The sequence below is a fragment of the Haliotis rubra genome, unplaced genomic scaffold (assembly GCF_003918875.1).
Source record: "Haliotis rubra isolate DU_JTF1 unplaced genomic scaffold, ASM391887v1 Scf24, whole genome shotgun sequence".
Taxonomy (NCBI): domain Eukaryota; kingdom Metazoa; phylum Mollusca; class Gastropoda; order Lepetellida; family Haliotidae; genus Haliotis; species Haliotis rubra.
In genome coordinates this window covers 3,476,963-3,498,743 of record NW_025766447.1, presented here as the reverse complement: position 1 = coordinate 3,498,743, position 21,781 = coordinate 3,476,963, and the positions used below count along the sequence as shown (strand labels likewise).

Below are 21,781 nucleotides of genomic sequence, written 5' to 3'. Positions count from 1 at the left end.
GCTACGTATCATGGAGACAACCAAACAAGCCAAACCAGTCGTCAAACTGCATTACCCACAAGGTAAAGCTGGTGTATAAGGGCATTACGTAATAATGCATTGCTAGTGTTGTGCTGTACCACTGAAAAACATTGAAGAAAAGATGTTTGAGTGGAATACACTGTGCCTTTGAATGAAGGCATCGTTTGCTGTAAGATCCTGTAATCTACGGACTTAAGAAAGGTGTGCACGTCATCTTGTGGAGAAAGCAGTGTAGTAGCCTCGTGGATAAAGCGTGCTCACGACGCTGAATTCCAGTTAGGGCACAATCTTTGAAACTGTGAAGTCACCGTTCAGAGGACAAATATTTATATCAAGGATGAAATATTGAAAACAGAATAATAATAATAACACACTATTCACTCTCAAACTCACACTTATAAATGCACAGCCACCAACACGGTCGATACACATCGTACGGTAGTTGTTGTAAAGATAACTTTCACGGTGTTTTCACGTTTACAGGCACCCCAATAATTGTGTCGGAGGATTATCTGGGGAATGGAGCCCTCGAAATAGTGATTCCGGTAAGATGAAGACTCGACTACATTCTGACATCGATTGTTTCACTATATTGTAATCATAGTATCTGTCGAATCTGCCGAACCATTGTTGCACAAGTGAAAAACTAAAATACGGTTTAGAACAATCTCATTGTAACTTCCCCTGTGGCCATTATCTAAATCCAGTTATAAAACCTAGTTCACGTTGGGCACTTTCGGAATGAGTAACTCTTTGACTGAGTTTACTTTTTTCACCGACCGACATATTTTGTGAAATCTTTTGAAATGTTTCTCCATTGTATTTTCGCCCCCTGACCGTATGTTTTAGATTTACCTATTTTGTTATGTTGGGTGTTTTAAAAAATTTCTTTAATCCGTACCTTCTATTGGCGTGAGTAACAGTGTACAGTCCATTGTTATAAGTAATGCCGTACCTTCTATTGGTGTGAGTAACAGTGTACATATTTATAAGTAATGCCGTACCTTCTATTGGCGTGAGTAACAGTCCATTGTTATAAGTAATGCCGTCCTTCTATTGTTATAACAGTAATCCATTGTTTATAAGTAATCCGTACCTTCTATTGGCGTGAGTAACAGTGTACAGTCCATTGTTATAAGTAATGCCGTACCTTCTATTGGCGTGAGTAACAGTGTACAGTCCATCTTTATAAGTAATGCCGTACCTTCTATTGATGTGAGCCGTGCCGTGCCGATATTGTGCGTAGTGCATTTTCCATTGGTATAAGTTACTGTATTGTTCACCTTCCATTATAAATCATAGTTTACCTACCATTATTATGGGTAATGCGGTACCTTCAAATGTGAGTACCTTCATTTATTGTAATAGAATTGTACAGTACCGCCATTATTGTGAGTTGTAAGGCTGCAACGCTGGTTCCAATCGACAACTTATTATTATTTTTTCATTATTATGATGATAGGATATTTATATAGCGCATATATCCAGGCAACTAGTGCATGCTCAAGGCGTCTTGTCTTGATGACGTCGTCATATTGCATCTTTACCTCTAACCCCAGGCATCGCAGTATGGCGAGTGGAGGCTTCAGAAGCTGGACACTTACGACTGGGACGTCAGCGTGTACGGCGAGACCATCGTGGACTTCTCCATCACGTTCATAGCTACACATGCGGTGACAGGCTACAGCATGCAGATGGAGGGAAGACCTATCATGGGTCGGTAACATTAACATGTGTACATATGACTAGTCGCAGGGAAATACTATTTATTGTTAATCTAAGAAGGTTTAAGTTTGGGAAGAAACGAAAACCTTTTCAAGATTTAGTTTTGGTCATCACGAAAGAGAAATAAAGCGTGAGTTACTCTTTTCGCGAACACATGCTATCGTCTCTAATTTTCAGTGATCCATTCTTAGGATTTTCATCACTATTTTCACTTTAACGCCTAATAGAGGACAATTGACGCTGCCTATTCTCTGGCGTTGTCGTTTTAGTGTTTGGATTTGTGAACGAAACATAGCCCTACGTGGATATCTGTTTGAAATAATACTAGTATTGAGTATCGCAGAATAAACTTATTATCAACTTTGATGTGAATGTAGTAGATGTCTTGAAATGAATCGGCGATTCGAACTCCCAAACAGCGAATCCTGGCACAAATCCACCCAACGAGTCCGGCTCCGAGAGACTTCCAGCTCTGAATAGGTCCTTACTGTCCAATAGTGTGAACCGACGGCAACAAGAGCTGGTTGCTAACATTGGGTGCCCTTGTCAACGTTCAATACTCATCGGTGATCTTTACTCAAGAACTATCAACTTGTTTCGTCTTTTTACAGACCACCATAACATGGCGTTATACAACATTCATTCTCTGTTCTTCTACTACTCAGGTACAACCACGCCTGTCGTGATCCAGGTTTCAGGGGCCGATGAGGAGGGCTCGGTTGATGACGTTGTGTTTATTGATGAGAAGGGCGTCGTCTTGTACCGCGCCCCACTGCTCCCCCAAGGTCACAGGGGTGACAGCTACGGGGCGCAGGGTACTATACCCTCTGTCGTGAGTCAGCTTCTCTTTCGCCGGTAGTGCAAAAGTAATATGTTTGAGATAAAGAGTTTGCCGAAGACATAAACCTTTGTTCTGTACATAAAATAACACATTGATGAATAGTAGCACTTTTTCAAAGTCAAAAAGGTGAAAACTATTCCTGCATGTGTTTGGCTTTTTTTTAAAAGTGCAAAAAACAATGGGTGTATTGTATAATGCCGACTGTGTTCTCAATTGCAGCCATTCCGAGTAGGGGTCGAGGGAAAGACAAGCTTGGAAATACGTTCAAGAGAGCCAAGATGTCGCTTGTAAAACCCAGTGCCTTGGACCTGAAAATACAGGATATTAAAGGTAGGATAGGTGTATACCTGATTATTGTGCATTGTCTCATAGAAAACTTATTGTTCAACGAACGTGCTTGAAACATCCACAAAACATCACTGCTTGTAGTTATGGTTGTTTTTTCACATGGAAGTTGGGTCGCTGTATTTAAACTAATATTCATAACTTGTTTGAAGGTGAACCTTCATGTCTACTGTTTGTATCGATTTGTTCCAACATTAGTTGAACCATCCAAAGGTGATTTGCAGAATAGCAACATTGTTCGTTTACTCTCTGGAGATAAGGGCGGTAGGGTAGCCATGTGTTTAGAGCGTTCGTTCGTCACGCCCATAAACCGGTTCGATTTCCCACATGGATTCAGTGTGTGAAGCCCATTTCTGGTACTAAAGGCTGCATAAAATTAAACTCACCCACTCACTCTCTGTAGGTAAACAATATTGATTATTTTTCTACATGTACACGCTATTGTGTAAAGGCAATGCATGTGGTTTAATGGTAAACGCTATCGTCTTTATTCCCCACAAGAAAACAATGTTATTTATATGCTATACAGGTGATCAACAGGTACACAGTATTGTATATATCAGCTACACGTACACACTGTGCAGGTACAAAATATTGTGTATACTTTCTGCAGGTGAGCTCGCGGTGGACGGGCATATGTACCTGCACGTGGAGGCGGTCAATCGCGGGTCCGCGTATCAGAAGGTGTTAATGAGCATCAGTGATGACCAGGGCCTCGTCTCGCCCCCCACCAACAAAACAGTGTACTTGTGGACAGGAGTCAGTGTCACTGTATACTTCGAACTTAATGGCGGCCACTATGCGGGGGTGTCTTCGTAAGTGATTTCTGTCTATCTGTTTGACCCTGGGGAGTGGCCGTACTTTCCTTGATCTTGCACTACATGTTTAGCGACTGTCATTTTATCAAGTTTGTTTATGTAACCTGTTTGACATTCCAGCGAACAAAAATTATTTTTTTCAATATATGCTGAACGTTTTTAACTCTTTTAGAAATGACCAAAGTCATACAAGTATGACGATCTCAAACCGGAACAGGTTGCACATAAAAATATCCCTTATATATAAACCCTATTCATATCCTAAACTGATCCAGAGTTTCGAGAATGTAGTTCTCCAATTAACAACATGTAGTAATTCATTTTCACTCACAAAATGTGTTATAGAGTATAAGTGTATTTAAAGGATATAACATTTACCTGTGTGACATCACAACGTGTATATTCCAGGAACGTTATGATCAAGGCTGCCCCTGTTGATGCCAGTGACGATTACCAATATGTAATGAGGACATTTACAGTGCACGCGTCAGAGGTAGGTGGGATGTCCAATCTTGGCATTTTGATGTGTGCCTTCTACAGGTATACAACTAACAATCTCAATGGTTTTGATACTGTTGTCGTATAACATGCTTATAACTTAACAAATGAATACCTGTGAAGGGAATCTGTGGTGTCGTGGCAACATGTAAACAAGATATGTGATTTGTACATCACAATTAAACACTTGTCAAAATATTTACTTGATCTTTTAGGGGGAAGTATTCCCCAAGCGCCAGGCATGTACTTTGTTTTGTATGTCAGTTTATTAAGAAATACACCTATTGAAACTGTATTTAGTATTTCTGTATATTTCAGCAATGAAGGCGCTATTGCGGAATCTGCACACGAGACATCTTCAGACGGTCACATGCTATTAATACAATGACCAAAAGTACGAAGAATATATTAAAGGGCTATTTATGTCACAAAGAATAGTTTTGTCTTCATTAGATCTCATTTCGTTACACTGATTATCAGTGTTGGAACAAGGAATCTGACGTGACGACATTTCAGGCAACTAAGACATCCTTCACACTATATACTACCCATCAAAAGTTTAGACTCACTAGTGTAAATGTAGCCACTTACTTCAGTCAACTGTTCTAATTGGATTTTGCAAAATATTCCATACTGTTTGAAGGTGCTGTTTACACATGAACTGGTGTATTGTAAAACGAATTCGTAACGTTCAAAAGATTATTGTCATGAGTTCAGTAAATGATGAAACTCAGTGAAAATTAGCGAATTCTAAACAAAACTTTACACCAAAATGCAGCTGTTCACATGCGCGATATTTGCACATGGTTTACAGAAATTTGATGCATGATACTCGTGCCATCATCAACATAAATTTTGCAGTTGGTTCCACCCAGTTAGTGGAGAAATTCATCTTCGATGTAACCATATATATATTCATAACATATAGTGAGTGCTTTAAGTGAGTCTAAACATTTGATGGGTAGTATAAATAATAAGTCCATTTATAATGCGCTAAACTCCATTCACTAGGTGAATGCTCACAGCGTTAACAATCAGAGCCCAGCACAATATTACCCCGGATAACCCGGGGCTGGCTAGAAGGTTAATAGTCACGTGACATCCTACCGGGTACCCATTTTCTGCTGGGTGAACATAGGCAATTTTTTGACAAATTCATTTGCTTTGTTGTGGGGCAGGACCGAAATCCTAGACACTCTCAATAGTCAAGCTGCCAAACACGGTCACCCAGCGACTCTCCGTGCCCAACGTTGCTTAACTTCAACTGATGAGTGACCTGAACTCTATGCACAGGACCACACACCACCACTCAGCATTACATCGGTATATATTTATATACTATTAGGATACACAATACATATTCTGAACAAATGTTTTACACACATCAGGGGTTTACAAGTGACATGGCACATTCACTTCAGTCAATTTGTATATATTTATATCTCTGTTTGAGGGATGTATTACACAATTCCATGTAGCAGTTCTGACGTGTTTACACGGGCAGCCATAGAACTTTAACATATAAACTTTGAACTTAAATAAAATAGTTAATCAAAAGGCGCGGTTACACGAGCGTTCGTATGGTGAACCTTTCCTACAGGTGCATCATTTTGTTGGTGGGTTACCACAAACAGATTCGTAATCTAAGACCACCAGAACTACCTTAGTACGTCGGTCAGTTTACCTGAAATACAGGACGTCATAATGACCGACACGATAGACGGGTCGGGGGAGATTTCCTGTGTTTTTCATGATGCTGCGCCTCTCGCAATTGTGAGTCATCTTTGATCATTTGGCTGACAGGAAAGATGCAAGGTGATAAGAAAGATGTGTACAATATATATTTTGATAAATTGCTACAGACTGGTACATGTCAATTAAACACGTCATCTGACCAATGGTAAAGCCTCTCGTCCAAAGGAAAGCCGAATAAATCGTGTAAACGTCATATTAAAATTTATTACCTACGAGGGCGAACCTATCGGGGTTCATATATTTCATACGATGCCCTAGGGCAAAATATCACTTTGTCATGGTGACGTGACGTCATGAACAATGTTATGACGTCACGTTTCTTCTCTGACGTTGCGTTCTACATGCGGCGACGGCGGGTAGCCAGCCTATGCTTGAAAGTAGATTTGTATTGGGTTTATTTTCCTCAATTTGACGACTTCGGTAATAAATAGAATATTATATTCGTGCCCATATCATGCTGTGTTTACGACACTCATGCTCTCGCTCGGGAAATACAAACATTTAGGCACTCGTGTCATAAACATAATATGACATGGGCACTCATATAATATCCTCTCTCTATATATACATATTATGTTCCTGTTTGTGACTGTCCATTGCACAGGTACGGGTTGACGTCATTTCGCCTATTGTATCACTCAACCCGACGTCATAGCTGTTGATGAACGACGGAAATAGTACGCAGATAATGTCTCGTTGTTGAATAGAGACGAGGACAGCGAGGGATCATGGGACATCATGGAATTAAGTTCTAAACTAATTCACTCGTTTGATATATCAATCATACGTGAAGATCCTGGTTAGAATCGGTCTTCAGCAACCCATGTTTGTCGAAAGAGGCGACTAAGGGGATTGGGTGGTCAGGCTCGTTGACTTGGTTGACACATGTCATCGGTTCCCAATTACAGAAATCGATGCTCACGCAGTTGATCATTGGATTGTCTGGTGCAGACTAGATTTTTACAGCCCGCCGCCATATAGCTGGAATATAGCTGAGTGCGGCATAAAACATCAATCAGTCAATCAGTCAGAGCTTGTCGAGAGTAGACGATGCATGATGGGTACACGTTTCAGTGGTAACAACGTGAGTAGGTCACCATGAGATTACGGTCAGATAGCCGTGGACACTGACAGCTGCCACTGTATACATCCTGGTAATGTACATAGATATCGCTAAACAGTTGAAAGTCGTGACAACTATATACAGCTTTCCCCGGGTGGGATCTCACACTCACAAGTAATCGTGCTCTCATATTCAACTGCAGTGTCATGTCCAACTATCGAATCATCTTTCAAGACCATATCCGCTTCCGAGTGATTGTCAACGTTTCAATTTCTCAAAGGAGAATACGAATCACCTAACGGTACCTGAAACGACGAAAACGATACCTTCTTCATACCAATCGGAACTAGTTTATTGAGGTACGAAATACCTTCAGAATGCATTGACGATCAAGAATAGACATTGTTCTCTCGGTTCGCTGGTTTACTGAAAGGCAAAAGAAATGTCGTAATATTGGAAATGACATTTAAGTATCAATGGACGTTTGAACCTATGTTTTTAAAATAATACGCCACTGAAATGCAGTACCAACTTTCATCAGAGAAGATAACCCCTCTCCATTGTCCCCCACGACAGTTTTGCCGCTGTTGTGTCCACTTGGATACGTTCCCGGCAGTGACGTTGGGTGAATATGGGTCTCCTGGCAGGACATCGACAAAACAGGTTCCTGGCTTGGAGACGTCGCCGAATTGTAGGTCACCGACTGGTCGCTGGTGGTTTCCTATGGTCACCCAAGCTGTTTCTCTGGCCCTTGCGAATAGGTCTTGCACGTGTTGATGGACGATATGACGGTCCTGGCGACGTGTTGTTACACGGGGTTGACTACTACGTGGACGGTCATCAGTGCTGCTGGTGGCGTTGTATCGCACTCTAAGACGTTCTATCGTTCGTACGCTGCAACTGAAGTCATTAGCAATGACTCGAGCATGTTGACCAGCGTGCAGACGTCCAATAGCTTGTTGTGGTTTATCTCTCGTTAACCTAGTCATAGCTGCTGTGTTCAGAAAACAAGTGAACGATTGCCATTCAAGCCGGCAATTTATGCCTGAATGCATTTATGATGCACGTGCATCTCGATTTCAATGTTGTGTTTGTGGGAACTTTTCCCTCTCCAAAAACAAAAACATTCTAACTTCAATCTCAAACAATACTTTATTGGGCAATGCAGGCTATACGACCACGATTCATGTTTCCTCAAACTTGACTTCTGGTGTATATTTAAAAAAATAGGTTCAAATACTCCATTGATACTCAAATGTCATTTCTAATATTGCGACGTTTCTTTTGCCTTTCAGTATATAAGGAATTGTCTTTCGTCTCTATAACTGAATAACATGTCCAGAATATGTTTCACTGTGATAGTGTGATATATGTACACTGATCTGAAGAGTAACCCTGTGAATCACAATACAGTTTCCAATGAAATCATAAACTTCCGAGTAAAAAAAATAATTATTACGAGGTGTGTCGTGTGTTCACCAAGAGTATGTAAGTGAGAACGCCGTCTTTAGAAGTAACGGTGACGACAGAGGGTGACACCCGTGTTACGTTTAGGTTATCACGGGGAAACATGGTGTTTTCGGGTTAGAAACGGCCCAATGCAATTACTGTCACATCATTCGCAGAACGCGCTCTAAACGGAAGCAGGGTTATGGTGAAAAGTGCCAAGCAGATAAGGAACATTTGCCATAGGGAACACCATGTTATTTACCTTGTTGACAGTGTTAACGCTGATATCATGGCCCTGTGCCCGGGGGTTCCTCCCCAACCAGTTCACCCTCCTGTCCTCAGGCTCCGACTACACCCATCAGGACATCACGGAGATCGGCATCCTGTACGCTGTCGCCGAGTTCTTCGAAAACAACCCCTTGCCTGGCAAGTCCATATCTCCTGGGGCGCTTACCGGGATTAAGGACATCACAGCCAGGAAGCTCTTCGACAAGTATTACGGAGGTATAACCAACAAGCCATTGAAACTAAGAAAACTTAATTGTGAGCATTTCATGCCAATGTCCGAACCCGTGAAGAACCAGGTTATAATTGATCTTCAGGAACCGAAACTCGTCGTAAGAGGCGATTAACTGGATCGGGAAGTCAGGTTGACTTATTTATTGCATGTCATCGTATCCCAATTGGGGCAGATCCATGTTCGTGATGACAATCACTGGATTGGTTGTTTTATATGATTGTCGATTATTTACAAACCGCTGCCATCTGGCTGGAATGTGTTTATATTAACTGAAAGAACTGCCATGTTCCCGTCATTTGGGTTATAGATGTTTGTTTCAGATATAGAAGTGATCCAAGAATACGTTGAATATAGCTTACGAGGTTTGATGTTTAAGGATTATCTGTAACTGATTAATCATTTCCTGAAACAGTAGTATGTCATTTCATTACAACATGATGACACCCTGTCAGAACAAGGTTGTTCATATCCTTCAAGTTATTCCGGCAACTTGTTATTTAATGAGTAATTTTCTCATTGGCTAGTGAAACTTAAACTAGATAAACACACAAAGTAACCTGATCGAAACTACAGAATGTTTCACTGTCATGAATTTATTTGTAATCAATTTAGTTTGCGGTATGCATGGTCATCAGTTTGAAAGATGAAGTTAGAAGAATTTGCTTTGGGAACAAAGGTAGTACATCATCACAAGAACATAGGACTGTTCTTGCCCCAGATTTCCTATACCTGTGTGGGAGTTTCACCCATATCGTTATGCAGTTATCTGCCAGTAGACGGTGTTGTTGTACCAGAATAACATCCACAGGTTTTCCACATTTGTTCAGATATCTCTCGCAGTCATGGATTTGCTGCTGTTGCAAATGAACCTGTGTCATGATGTAGTCCTGTGAAATCGTTGTGAAATGGGGTTGTACGATGATGTTGGTTCTGATACTAAAGTCCAGAGATGGTGCTCAGGAGACATTGCTTTGCCGACGATTTTCTTCTTTCTATGATGCGACGACATTGTTCCAGATGCTTTAATCAGTCGTAGGATGAATTTGATACGTGTTTGAGAGGTTTCGTTCATTCGACGTCACCACAGCATTCGTTATCATTGTTTGGATTTGAAGTTTACCCGAGAGAATACAAGGCAATGTAGACACATTATAGATAACACCTCACCAGAACAACATATAAGCGGGTAATATGCACATTAACGCAGTCAGAATGGCAGGATATTTAGCTAGCTCTTGTGATACTCTGTTGTGAAGGCTGAAGAAAGACTACCAATTACAGACTCTCAGAGATTGGTCAATTCAAGCAAAATGCAGCCTGTTAACAAAACCACATGACGTCATCCATTATTCTTGTATCAGAAGTGATAATATAACATCGTCAGTATTAGATAGATAGGTCAATATGGTCACGTGTTGATTCCATGGTAAACCAGAAACGTTAATCAATAATCAATCCGTAAAAGAACTAGGCGTGAAACGTGTTGATTCCAGCAAAATAATTTGCTATTATTAACAATTATATTCTGTTCACAATTAATTCAAGTTCCGTACAAAGGTATCAAAATGACAGTACAGAATAGAGATTTTTGGGTACGCTTTCCTGATCATTCTATAATATTCTCAGGGTCCCTGGAGATGCCCATTTTTGCACAACGTATAAAACTAACCATAACTATATATCATATTGTGTAAATGTTTTCGTAAAACATTTTGCATAACGGCATAGAGTTTTGAACAAGGAACATGTGGTGATGTCCGCCATTTTTTGCCATGTTCCAAAACAGATCATGCCTCGTAGATTGTGGTTGTTGTGTTATTGTATGTAATTTGATGACAGGAACTGTATCTGAGAAGCGGTTCCAGGAGGCCATCGATGACATCGTGAAGGCCAACAACAGAGTGGACCAGGACCACTACTCCGAGTCTGCCTGGCACGTCAACGGGGAGGCCATCAAAGAAGGTGCCATTGGCATATTAACTAAACATGACAGATTAGATTACAGTGCTCACTTACGTTACACAAAGATCTGACAACATCCCATTTCAGGTCACGTCAGAAATAAAAGTTGACCTTTGAACTTGACGTCTTATTCAAATAAGATTGGTCGGTGAAAATGTAAGTGTTGTTTTAGCTGTGAATGTGATAATTAATGTTAAAGTGGTATACTGATACACTCGGCTGTCAGAAGTTCATCATCCGTAAATGAATTGGAAACACCATCAATATGGGGTGATGCTACGTAATGGAATTTTAAAGTAATATTTCAATATTTTAATGTTTTATTGAAATGCAATTCATTAATATAATGACGACTTCAGGTAACGACAAGATCACGTTGCTACGGGAAACAGCCATCAATGTTTTAAACAAGACCAAGACCAATCCCAACCTCGATGCTGCTCGAGAGTTGATTGGTCAGTTTCTACACATTGTCCAGATGTTCTACAGCAACACCAACTGGCCGGAACTCAGTGGAAAGGCGGCCTATGAGTCTCTAGGTATGCTCAAACCATGTATTAATGTATTGACGTTTTTATATGTAAGTAAGTTAACAAAACATGAATTACGGAATGAACAATACACACGACAAATGCATTCTGCATAGCAGGATTTTGTTCTGTGAGATTTCGCACAGTCAGCCGATATTGATAGCATCCTGTGTATGTAGAAGTCTTTATTATCCAAAACTGTGTTCCAATGGAGATATTGCTTGTGTGAGATATCGTTTTTGACAATAGATTTTGTACAATGCTCTGACTTCATCAAATTACATGAGCTCGCAATGCTTTGACATCATCAATTACATGACTCACAATGGTATGGCGTCATAAATCTGATGACGTCACAATGCTATGACATCGCTGCACTCCAATTCTAATGGCAGTACCGTATTCAGAGATGTACATTTTTCAAAACCAATGAAGAGTGATCTTTGATGATAAATAGAATCTCACCCTCGTGTCTTCTGATATAGAAAATATCAGCACTCGTTGATAAAAGTAAAAATATCCTCGAATAGTCGAATAAGTCTCGAGTAATTGTAACTTTGTTCACACATGTCCTCAACGAGAGGATTCAGATGTGGGATCCCAGCAACTTATGCTGATCATAAGAGGTGAACTATAGTGGATTGGGTGGTCAGGTTCGGTGACGAGGTTGATAGCGTGTTGTACCATGACGCCCTGGTCTTTGTTGACAATATCCATTATTTACAGGCCACCTTCATACAACTGGAATATTGCTAGGCACAGCGTTACATCCCCAGACACAAGAACTAATAACACCCCTTACACCCTTATCACTGCATCCTCAGTAATCCACGTGTCTTGGCGCAGTGTTTGTCAACCTTCCTGATGACTGTTGTTTATGACTTACATTTAACAACTGGTTGTATCTAACAACTGTAACACAGTTGTAACATTGCTGACTATAGCAACACTACGTACCGACTAACAACATCACCGCGTGTCTGTCTACAGGGATGCGGGGAAAACCACTCATGGCCCAGGCACCATCCGCCATGGACACGTGTCGCAGCTGTGGGTGAGTGCAGCTGTACTCTGTATGACCTGTATGCATATTCAGCTGTTATGAACTGTTGGCTGCAGTGTGTTGGTAATGTATGCATGACCTTCAGTCCAGACACCCTTCATGAATATATTGCTAGGTATATTTGCTGAATACAATGAAATAAGCCTACAGCGTTACAAATAAGTATGAAACTGAGGAAGAATGATGCTATCTAATGTTTATGGGAGAGTATGTGCATACCGTTTGCCGACCAATACTAAACCTTCAATGCAGAAATGTACATTGGATACACGCTCTAACAACAGTGAACCGCTACAGCGAACCGCCCTCCCCTTTCAGCTCTTCTACTGGGATACCCTGCACAGCCAACATCATAGTCCAAGGTCCCCTTCTGACCAGTGGATACCGGAGTGGACAGGACAGACACAAGCCGGCAAGTGAGTACATTGAATCCGGATGGCACCACGGCTGCCGGATACAAGATGCTGTTGCTGACCCCTGGAGTAACGAACCAGTGACTAACGAACTTCGGATATAACGAACTGCAGCTGAGGGTCACTTTGGGGAGGGAGCGGGTTTGGTTGACAATAGTATAGCTGAGATGTTTGCATGGTTAAAAGAACCATGTTTCTGTAAATTAATGTATGCTCGCCAAAGGTTGTAAAATGTACATCGACATTTACTAGACAACCGATCTACTTCATCCATCTGAAACAGATTGTTCACATAGTACCCTCAACATTCATTGGCCATTAAATGAACTCTGCCTAACGGAAACAGGGGTAACCCAATGTTTAAAGACCCGGCTTTGATTTCATACATGGGTACAATGTGTGAAGTATTTTCTGTTGTTCCCGCCGTGATTGCTAAAATCGGCGTATAACCCAACTCACTCACGAACTGAAACACTTTGCTTACAGAGGACCCAGCGACGTTCAAGACGGGGAAATGTAGTCACGGCGGCCCGTATGACCAGTCTGGTAAAACCATTGCTGCTATCGGCGGTATCAACAAGGACACTAGCGACGCCAAAATGTCCCCCCACGCCCCGCTTCACGACACCGCCGCTCAGGGGGCGATCATGCACACTAGGTTCCTCTTTGGACACCCTGGTAAATACGCAAGTGTCCCACATTTAGCGATTCACAGACACATTTATTGAAAATAATTCTTACTTGTTTGTTGTTTAACGCCGCACTCTGCAATATTCTAGCTATATGGCGGCGGGCTGTAAATATCTACTGATTTGGGATACTAGGACATGAGTCACACGATCCCGTTAGTCGCCTCTTAAGACAAGCATGAGTTGCTGAAGACTACTTGTAAACGGATCTTCACTTAAGTAAACATTTCTTCTGTATTTCGGGTTGATACTGTCTGATTATAATTCGTGTGTCCCTATTCGGCTCATATTCACAAGTTGTAGATTTCTTTCAACAGTCTACTTTTCACTCAAGTTTTGTTCGCTTGAAATATTATGAACCTCGGAGACCTACATGTCAAATATAGTTTGTTCACTTCATTCACGCCACCCTTTATGTAACAGGTAGAAGCACATTCACTCTTCCATTGTTTATTTACTACAACAGTTCCCTTGAATGAGCTGCCACATGTGATAAACTTCAGCAAAAGACCATTAACCAAGATAATTCACGGGAGTTGATTATGAACTTAATCAAATTTAGTCCGATTGCCAATCCGACGACAGATTTTCCGTAATTATTATTTCTCCAGTTGGGTTTGGCTCAAAGTGAACTATAATTATGTCTTTAGTCTTGAATGCAGTATTGGATCGTTCAAGTATGCTGCAGATGTTCCCTATAACTATTTCTCTGGTTGTATTTTGTTTCTAGCGTATGGTCTACATTCCCTGATTGGAGATGAGAACTTTCAGGAACTGTTGCAACTGACGGCTGGAAACTCCATGGTCTTCGTCATCGACACCACCGGCTCCATGGGCGACGACCTTGCCGCCGTCATAAAAAAGACACAGGAAATTATCAAGGAAACACTTGGCACAATAAACCAACCCTATAATTACATCGTCGTTACCTTTAACGATCCAGGTACTATATAGGATAACATGGCCGGGGTGAGGGAATAGATAATGGTGTGGCGTCCGACTTTGGTATCCCCGGGGTGACATTGCTGCTACATTGCTGGATGGGGGCGTGTCATCTCACTCGCACATTCACTCACAATTGATCACAAACAAATATCAAATCATACAGTCCGAATTAAATGGATAACAGAATGAGCACAAAATCATTCAGAATCCAATTTGTTTCAGGTAACAAGACGGATATATTTAAATCCAAGAATGGAACGGCTGTGATGAATTATCTCTCTAGTCTCTCAGTCCATGGAGGAGGTGACTGTCCAGAGTTCTCCCTCACAGGTCTACAGGCAGGTACGTCATATACACCGATTGCAGTTCTCCCTCACAGGTCTACAGGCAGGTACGTCATATACACCGATCACGGGTCTACTGGTAGGTACGTCATATACACCGATCACGGGTCTACTGGTAGATACGTCATATACACCGATCACAATTCTCCCTCACAGATCTCACAGGTCTCCAGGTAGGTATGTCATATACGCCGATTACAGTTCTCCCTCACAGGTCTACAGGTAGGTACGTCATATACACCGACTACAGTTCTCTCTCACAGGTCTACAGGCAGCTACGTCATATACACCGATCACAGTTCTCTCTCACAGGTATACAGGCAGGTACGTCATATACACCGATCACGGGTCTACTGGCAGGTACGTCATATACACCGATCACAGTTCTCTCTCACGGGTCTACAGGCAGGTACGTCATATACACCGATCACGGGTCTACTGGTAGGTACGTCATATACACCGATCACAGTTCTCCCTCACGGGTCTACAGGCAGGTACGTCATATACACCGATCACGGGTCTACTGGCAGGTACGTCATATACACCGATCACAGTTCTCTCTCACAGGTCTACAGGCAGGTACGTCATATACACCGATCACGGGTCTACTGGTAGGTACGTCATATACACCGATCACAGTTCTCCCTCACAGGTCGACAGGCAGGTACGTCTTATACACCGATTACAGTTCTCCCTCACAGGTCTACAGGCAGGTACGTCATATACACCGATCACGGGTCGACAGGCAGGTACGTCATATTCACCGATTACAGTTCTCCCTCACAGGTCTACAGGCAGGTACGTCATATACACCGATTACAGTTCTCCCTCACAGGTCTACAGGCAGGTACGTCATATACACCGATTACAGTTCTCCCTCACAGGTCTACAGGTAGGTACGTCATATACACCGATCACGGGTCGACAGGAAGGTACGTCATATACACCGATCACAGTTTCTCCCTCACTGGTCGACAGGCAGGTACGTAATATACACCGATCACGGGTCGACAGGCAGGTACGTCATATACATCGATCACAGTTCTCCCTCACAGGTCAACAGGTAGGTACGTCATATACACCGATCACAGTTCTCCCTCACAGGTCGACAGGCAGGTGCGCCATAAACACCGATCAGAAGTTTCCCCGACAAGGGTATAGTCAGGTATGTGTCCAGTACATGCAGACAGTCCTGGATTCTCTTCGCTTTGTTCGTAAATGACACAAACTCCTGACTTGGTCTGTAATTAGTAAGATTGACTGAACCTGTTGAAAATACTTTTTGCGATGGTTAATGACTTATAATGTAGCATCATGTTTTCGGGTAATGCATGGATGGTAATTAAACGTTTTTCTCAACATACTGCTGTATTTGTAGACATATTCATAAAACTACTACGGAAAGCAATATATGAAACGTAGTTCATCCATCGACAGCCGCTACTGTTGCCAACCCTAACTCAAAGGTGTACGTCTTTACCGACGCCTCGCCCAAAGACGCGGCCAAGATCAACTACGTCACGAGCATGGTAACAGAAAAGAAGATCGCAGTGAGCTTCATTCTCACCGGAGACTGCTCGCGGAGGAAGAGAAACAGTGGCAAGTGTCTACATGACATCTACCTTTCAGGGCACCTTTCTCAATTTAAAGTTAATTAAGTAATTATCATTGATAAGGCACTATGGTATCAAACAATGTAGGTAAATAACAGTACTGATTACAAAATTACTTATGATGAAAAAACGCTTGTGAATCTGCATAGGTCGTGGCACTGTCCAGTTTAACCCCAAGACACCTGGATTTGACATACAGCACATAACCTCGTCATATTCAGCAAGACCAAATAAGGTAAGGTAATGTGTAACGTGTCGCTGCCTCCAGTTATGTTACAGTGCATTGAACCTCGGAGTCTCGTGATATCACATCACTGTGAAAGACTGTGTATTCAGACCCTCGTTCGGTATGAAATGATACATATTTCTGGGTGTACGATGCATGTATATGTGAGTGAGTTTAGTTTTACGCCGCATTGAGCAAATCGAACCCGTGTCTTTGGCGTGACGAGAGACCGCTTTAACCACTAGGTTACCCCACCGCCCCGCATGTATATGTTATGACGTATACCTTTCAGATTCCTCAGAGGCAGTTGCCTCTCTTGAGCGAATTCTCCCTCGGAGGCCTCTCAATAAACATGTTCCACGTGGACAACACGGTCAAGACGCTACTGATAGGAAGCAACAACAATGGGGGCGTGAGAGTGTTTAACCCGTACGGTAGGTGCCTTTAATGTATAACCACGCGTATTATACACATACTTCAACCCCCGTTAGAATATCTTAAACTAATGACTTTATCACAGTGGGCAATATGATTTACGCAAAATGGTAATATTTTCAAAACATTTTCGATGTTTCAGTATTACAGAGTAGTTATTGTTGTTTTCAGCAGTTGTGGTTAAATATTCTCGATGTATTGTGTTTGCAGGTGAACTGGTTCCTGTCACCCAACACGAAGAAGGCGAACTCATAGTTGAGGTAGACACAAAGTCACCGTTCTTCCATACATTGTCATCTGCCCGTAACCAACGTGCTTATAGTTTAGTTATGTGTTATACTTTTACTTTTTAGATATTTTGTCCGTACTTCTTTTCTTTTCTGTTACAAATCTAGGCCCCCAAGCCTGGCAAGTGGGCTGTAAAGAACGACGGCAGTGACGTCGCTGAGGTCAGCATCTACGGCAACTCGGTGTTAGACATTAAAGACAACATGGTCAAAACAAATGACAACGGACACAGTATGTTCATCGAGGGGAAACCGGTAGTAGGTAAGGCTGAAATTGTACTTACTTGCTAACTTATTTCGTCCATTTATCTGATGGTTGGCAAATATTATCAGTTCGTCCTTCAACTAGGTTTGATTTATATTGTCTCGTCGTCAATCGTATGGTTGACAAACAATGTCAGAAATATTCGAGATTCAGGACTAATCACAAAAATCACGACCACTCCACTCCATAGTCACAGTGCAGTCGTAGTGATATAGTCGTCATAGATCACATTCTCGGGAATCTTCGGACAACCTCGGGTATATTCGGACCAAGTTTTCATACCCATGCTCATGACTATTACTGCAATTATGTTTCTGATGGTGTACGCTAGTTCAGCTAAAGAAGATTGAGAGATCCATGACTGGCGGCGTGTCATCGTGCTGTCAACCACGGATGTGCCTCGGCTCGACAAACCACTGGGACAGACAGAGAAGCCACTCTGGTGGCAAACATCGGCAACTCGAGTGTGTTCATTCTGTTTGCAAGTGTGACTAAATGTGTGTCGTTTGTTTTGGGTATTTTATGAACTTGTTCTGAATATGCATCTTCAGGTGAATCTGTGACCCACGCTGTGGCAGTGACGGCAGCTAACGCTGTATCCTCCATAGACTCTCTGATCCTCTATAACACTGTGGGTGAGGAGATCGACCGCTGCAGCCTCACACACAGAAAGAAGAGAGGCCACAACTTTGTTGCCAGTATCGCTGTTCCCGATCAGGTATATGCTACAGACCATGTAGTCTGTTACTAGCACACTCGATCATTTACTTACGATCCCGTTACTATAGCTTACAAGTGGCTGTGAACAAATAGCAATATTGTATGCCAGTATGCGGTTTTCCAATGAGGCAAGCAATTGATCATGGTATTCTTTTCCAGCCTTATCGCATGGCTATTGAAGGGCGGGATAACGACGGGCACCTGTTTCAACGACAGAAGCCTGATCTAATTAAGCCTAGCACCCTGTCCCTCAGCGTGGAACGAGTTGTTGGTCAGTTTATGTCTCAGTCTGTTCCTCCGTTAACGTCAGTGCGTCAGGAACATCATAGGATTGTTCATTATTTGAAGATGCGTAAAAATAATTTCCTTTGCATTCTCTTTCGTTATATCCGTGTTGTCCATGGGATTTCCGTTATTGACATGACATTTTAACTAATCTGCCGTGCATAAGACACACCAACGTCTGACAAACAAGAAATAGTCATTCGATAGTGATGTATTTGACATCATAGCTGCATTCTGCCGTGTTTGGGTGATGATTTTCGGCCTAGTAACTTTTGAAGGTTTGGTATTTCCAAATGAATACCCTTTTTGCCCAGCTGTGTATTTCGAGTTGTACGTTATTTGTAGCAGCACGGAGCGTTCATTATCATATATCTGTTCCTTTGGATGTATGTATACCAGGAGATCTTCAAGTCGGAAGTGAAACACACATACATGTGAAGGTCATCAACAAGGGACGCAACTCTGAAAGAGTGAAACTGGATGTAGCAGACAGTCTGAAGCTAGCAGTTACTTCAGGCATCACACTGAATCTTCAGCCGGGGGAAAACACGAGACGTAAAGTTGTAATTGCCGCAGGAAGGACTCCCGATGTGTCAACGTAAGCATCGTCTATATATATCATCATCAGCCTTCTTTTAAAACCTTGCTTTTGTGAGAAAATAGTTTTGTAAGCATTAGAGGTGTCGTTGCGAACAAAACTACACAAAACCCCATTGAGACCAAAACATTTTGTTTGTTTGCCGCGAGAAACGATTTATATTTCTCAAGGTCATTACCAAATTTGTTTGGACATACAACATCCGAAACATTTCCTTCATTGTTTTCATTGAACGACGAGCGTATCACAGTTCCAGTAAAGGATTCCTTTACATAGTCGAGTCTAGACTAGACAATCATTATCATCTGGGATACAATGGCATGCTATCAAAAACTCGCCGAGCCTGACCACCCATACTTCTGATTGGCCTCACGTGACCAGCATAGCTTGCTGGGAAACTGTTCTAGCTCGGAATCTCCAACACCATCGTAGGAAAGATGGCCCACCATATAACTGGAAGTTCTACTTACTATCTCCATCATATTGTCCATCATATATCATGTGGCTAGTTGAAACTGTCACATTAATAATAGATCTACCATTATAATGAAAATTATGTCTGGGTCTGAAGTACACTACTGTCGTTCCCTTCATGTTTGCTCAATGTCTTTCCAGAACTGTGACGATAATGGCGACTGCTATAGACGCCCCCGAGGACTTCCAGTATGTCACAAGAACATTTACCGTGCACTCGTCCACACTATAGGTTGTCAGTGACTGGTTGTAATCTGTGCTACATGTGTATCTATACAAACAGGATTCAATAAAAGGATTCGTTTTCAGCTACTGTACATTTGTTATAAACTGGTTATGATCACAGAATACGTTCAGACGTGTATAAATAGGTGCGAGATTACCCGTATAATTACCAATATTTATCGAAAAGTCCTTTCCAAAAAGACATTGTCTTTTACTACTGGACCGGAAAATATTCTACAAGCCATTGGTACTCTGCATCAGTATCCTGTTATCGGTATCTCTCGTAGCAGAAAATACTATTATAACGTTTTTACTAAGTCAGAGAAATACTGAAAATTGAATTGTTTGAACTTTCTTTTACTGCTTAAGCTACTCATATTAACTGATTCTTTATCGAAATCTCACAATCTGTTATAGTTCACGTCTAGATATATACTATTAGGCATTTTGCCGCTGTATTTTAGACTATTCCTCGGTGTGATAGTGGGTTAGGGCAGTCTGTAGCAGCCATTTACATGCAAACAGTTCGGAAACAAGATCAAATAGGATTAATAATCTGACATCAATTATTTATTCAACCAACAAACCTTAAGACACACATGATATATGTTGTATTTTCTGGACACAAAATCTTATTATTATTGTAATGACTCGCAATGAGGTATGTATATCAGATGCATTGGTAATAATACAATATAAGTCTTTGGACGGATCCTGCAAAGAATAAACAGTGGGATTGACACGTTATAAACTTCAACCAGGAAGTGAATGTATGGAACCAGTTGTGTATTCAAACGTCCATAGATTTAAGGAATTAAAAGCTACACACTGTAGTGCCTGTGTTCGAACTCTGCTTAAATGACAAGAAATCTCACAGATAATAGGTTTATGTATGAACACTTAGAGTTGTTTTGTGTTACAATGCTACTACAACATCAAGATAACACAAGTGTTTGGAAAGAAGGTGTTAAATCATACGATAGTGTTGTGACAAAACTGTAAGGATATTTATAATGTAAGTGCTGAAAAGGTGTCACAGTGTATGTCCCAAAGGGGGTTGGCTCGTCTCCACTTTTGGGTGTGTTTTGGAGACGCAGAGGGCCTTCTTGCCAATAAGAACAGCTGTGACAATCGTTGCTGCCAACGCCGCTGCCGCACCCACTGCTATCCCCGCAATGGCGCCAGTAGACAAGCCACTAGTCTCTTCACTCTGTGTAATTAAACAAACCTTGTCATTTTCATTGAAATCATTAAGGAAAAGGACATTAATAAACATATCCACAATAATGAAAGGTATATATAAACGTATGGTCAAACTATTTGACATACGTACGTAATGTACACTACCATCAGAGCCAGTGATATCATCTTGTATATGTAAATGTACATGCATGGATACTATACGTACCGGGTTCATGCTAAATGATGTACTTGCAGTAGCTGGTGTGCTCGCACAGTCGTACACGGGTATGGGGAGTCCGGGAGCCAAGTCAAATGTGCACTGAGCAGTGTTGCTGGCCATGTCGACCACGTTGATGTAAGACACCGGGTGGCAGCAGTCACTCCTGTACAGTCCACATTTTGATATTTCTGTTAGAGGCTGAGCTTATGTGTGTTTAGTGTCGTTTGTTTGTCTATTGTTTAAAGCCTCATTAAAAAAATATTACAGCTA

General features: G+C 41.6%; 3 protein-coding genes across 3 annotated transcripts; 2 read left to right on the top strand and 1 right to left on the bottom strand.

Moving 5' to 3' along the window:
• The first annotated feature begins 2,781 nt into the window (after positions 1-2,781).
• LOC124278683 lies at positions 2,782-4,572 on the top strand. Its single transcript, XM_046714453.1, has 4 exons — positions 2,782-2,917; positions 3,546-3,747; positions 4,159-4,243; positions 4,567-4,572. The coding sequence occupies exons 1-4, from the start codon at positions 2,782-2,784 to the stop codon at positions 4,570-4,572; spliced, it is 429 nt and encodes a 142-aa protein (XP_046570409.1).
• Positions 4,573-8,721: 4,149 nt separating this feature from the next.
• On the top strand, positions 8,722-20,192 carry LOC124278645 (von Willebrand factor A domain-containing protein 7-like). Its single transcript, XM_046714412.1, has 17 exons — positions 8,722-9,019; positions 10,875-10,997; positions 11,357-11,536; positions 12,518-12,581; positions 12,909-13,006; positions 13,490-13,681; positions 14,423-14,635; positions 14,860-14,979; positions 16,419-16,580; positions 16,744-16,829; positions 17,113-17,254; positions 17,466-17,515; positions 17,651-17,804; positions 18,359-18,525; positions 18,687-18,798; positions 19,212-19,410; positions 20,026-20,192. Exons 1-17 carry the CDS (start codon positions 8,767-8,769, stop codon positions 20,114-20,116), a joined length of 2,406 nt encoding a protein of 801 aa, XP_046570368.1. The 5' UTR covers positions 8,722-8,766; the 3' UTR covers positions 20,117-20,192.
• Positions 20,193-20,652: 460 nt separating this feature from the next.
• Positions 20,653-21,668, bottom strand: LOC124278564 (proline-rich receptor-like protein kinase PERK1). The gene is made up of 2 exons (XM_046714291.1): positions 21,518-21,668; positions 20,653-21,319 (listed from the first exon to the last, which is right to left on the bottom strand). Exons 1-2 carry the CDS (start codon positions 21,629-21,631, stop codon positions 21,143-21,145), a joined length of 291 nt encoding a protein of 96 aa, XP_046570247.1. The 5' UTR covers positions 21,632-21,668; the 3' UTR covers positions 20,653-21,142.
• Positions 21,669-21,781: the final 113 nt, after the last annotated feature.

Excerpts from the sequence above, each read along its gene's own strand:
- LOC124278683 (XM_046714453.1), top strand. The coding sequence starts at position 2,782 with ATGCCGACTGTGTTCTCAATTGCAGCCATTCCGAGTAGGGGTCGAGGG. Across the intron at positions 2,918-3,545 it reads GAAAATACAGGATATTAAAG|GTGAGCTCGCGGTGGACGGG; the intron begins GTAGGATAGGTG and ends TACTTTCTGCAG. Across the intron at positions 3,748-4,158 it reads CACTATGCGGGGGTGTCTTC|GAACGTTATGATCAAGGCTG; the intron begins GTAAGTGATTTC and ends TGTATATTCCAG.
- LOC124278645 (XM_046714412.1), top strand. The coding sequence starts at position 8,767 with ATGTTATTTACCTTGTTGACAGTGTTAACGCTGATATCATGGCCCTGT. Across the intron at positions 10,998-11,356 it reads CGGGGAGGCCATCAAAGAAG|GTAACGACAAGATCACGTTG; the intron begins GTGCCATTGGCA and ends TGACGACTTCAG. Across the intron at positions 16,581-16,743 it reads GCGGAGGAAGAGAAACAGTG|GTCGTGGCACTGTCCAGTTT; the intron begins GCAAGTGTCTAC and ends GAATCTGCATAG.
- LOC124278564 (XM_046714291.1), bottom strand. The coding sequence starts at position 21,631 with ATGGCCAGCAACACTGCTCAGTGCACATTTGACTTGGCTCCCGGACTC. Across the intron at positions 21,320-21,517 it reads CATCATTTAGCATGAACCCG|AGTGAAGAGACTAGTGGCTT; the intron begins GTACGTATAGTA and ends TTAATTACACAG.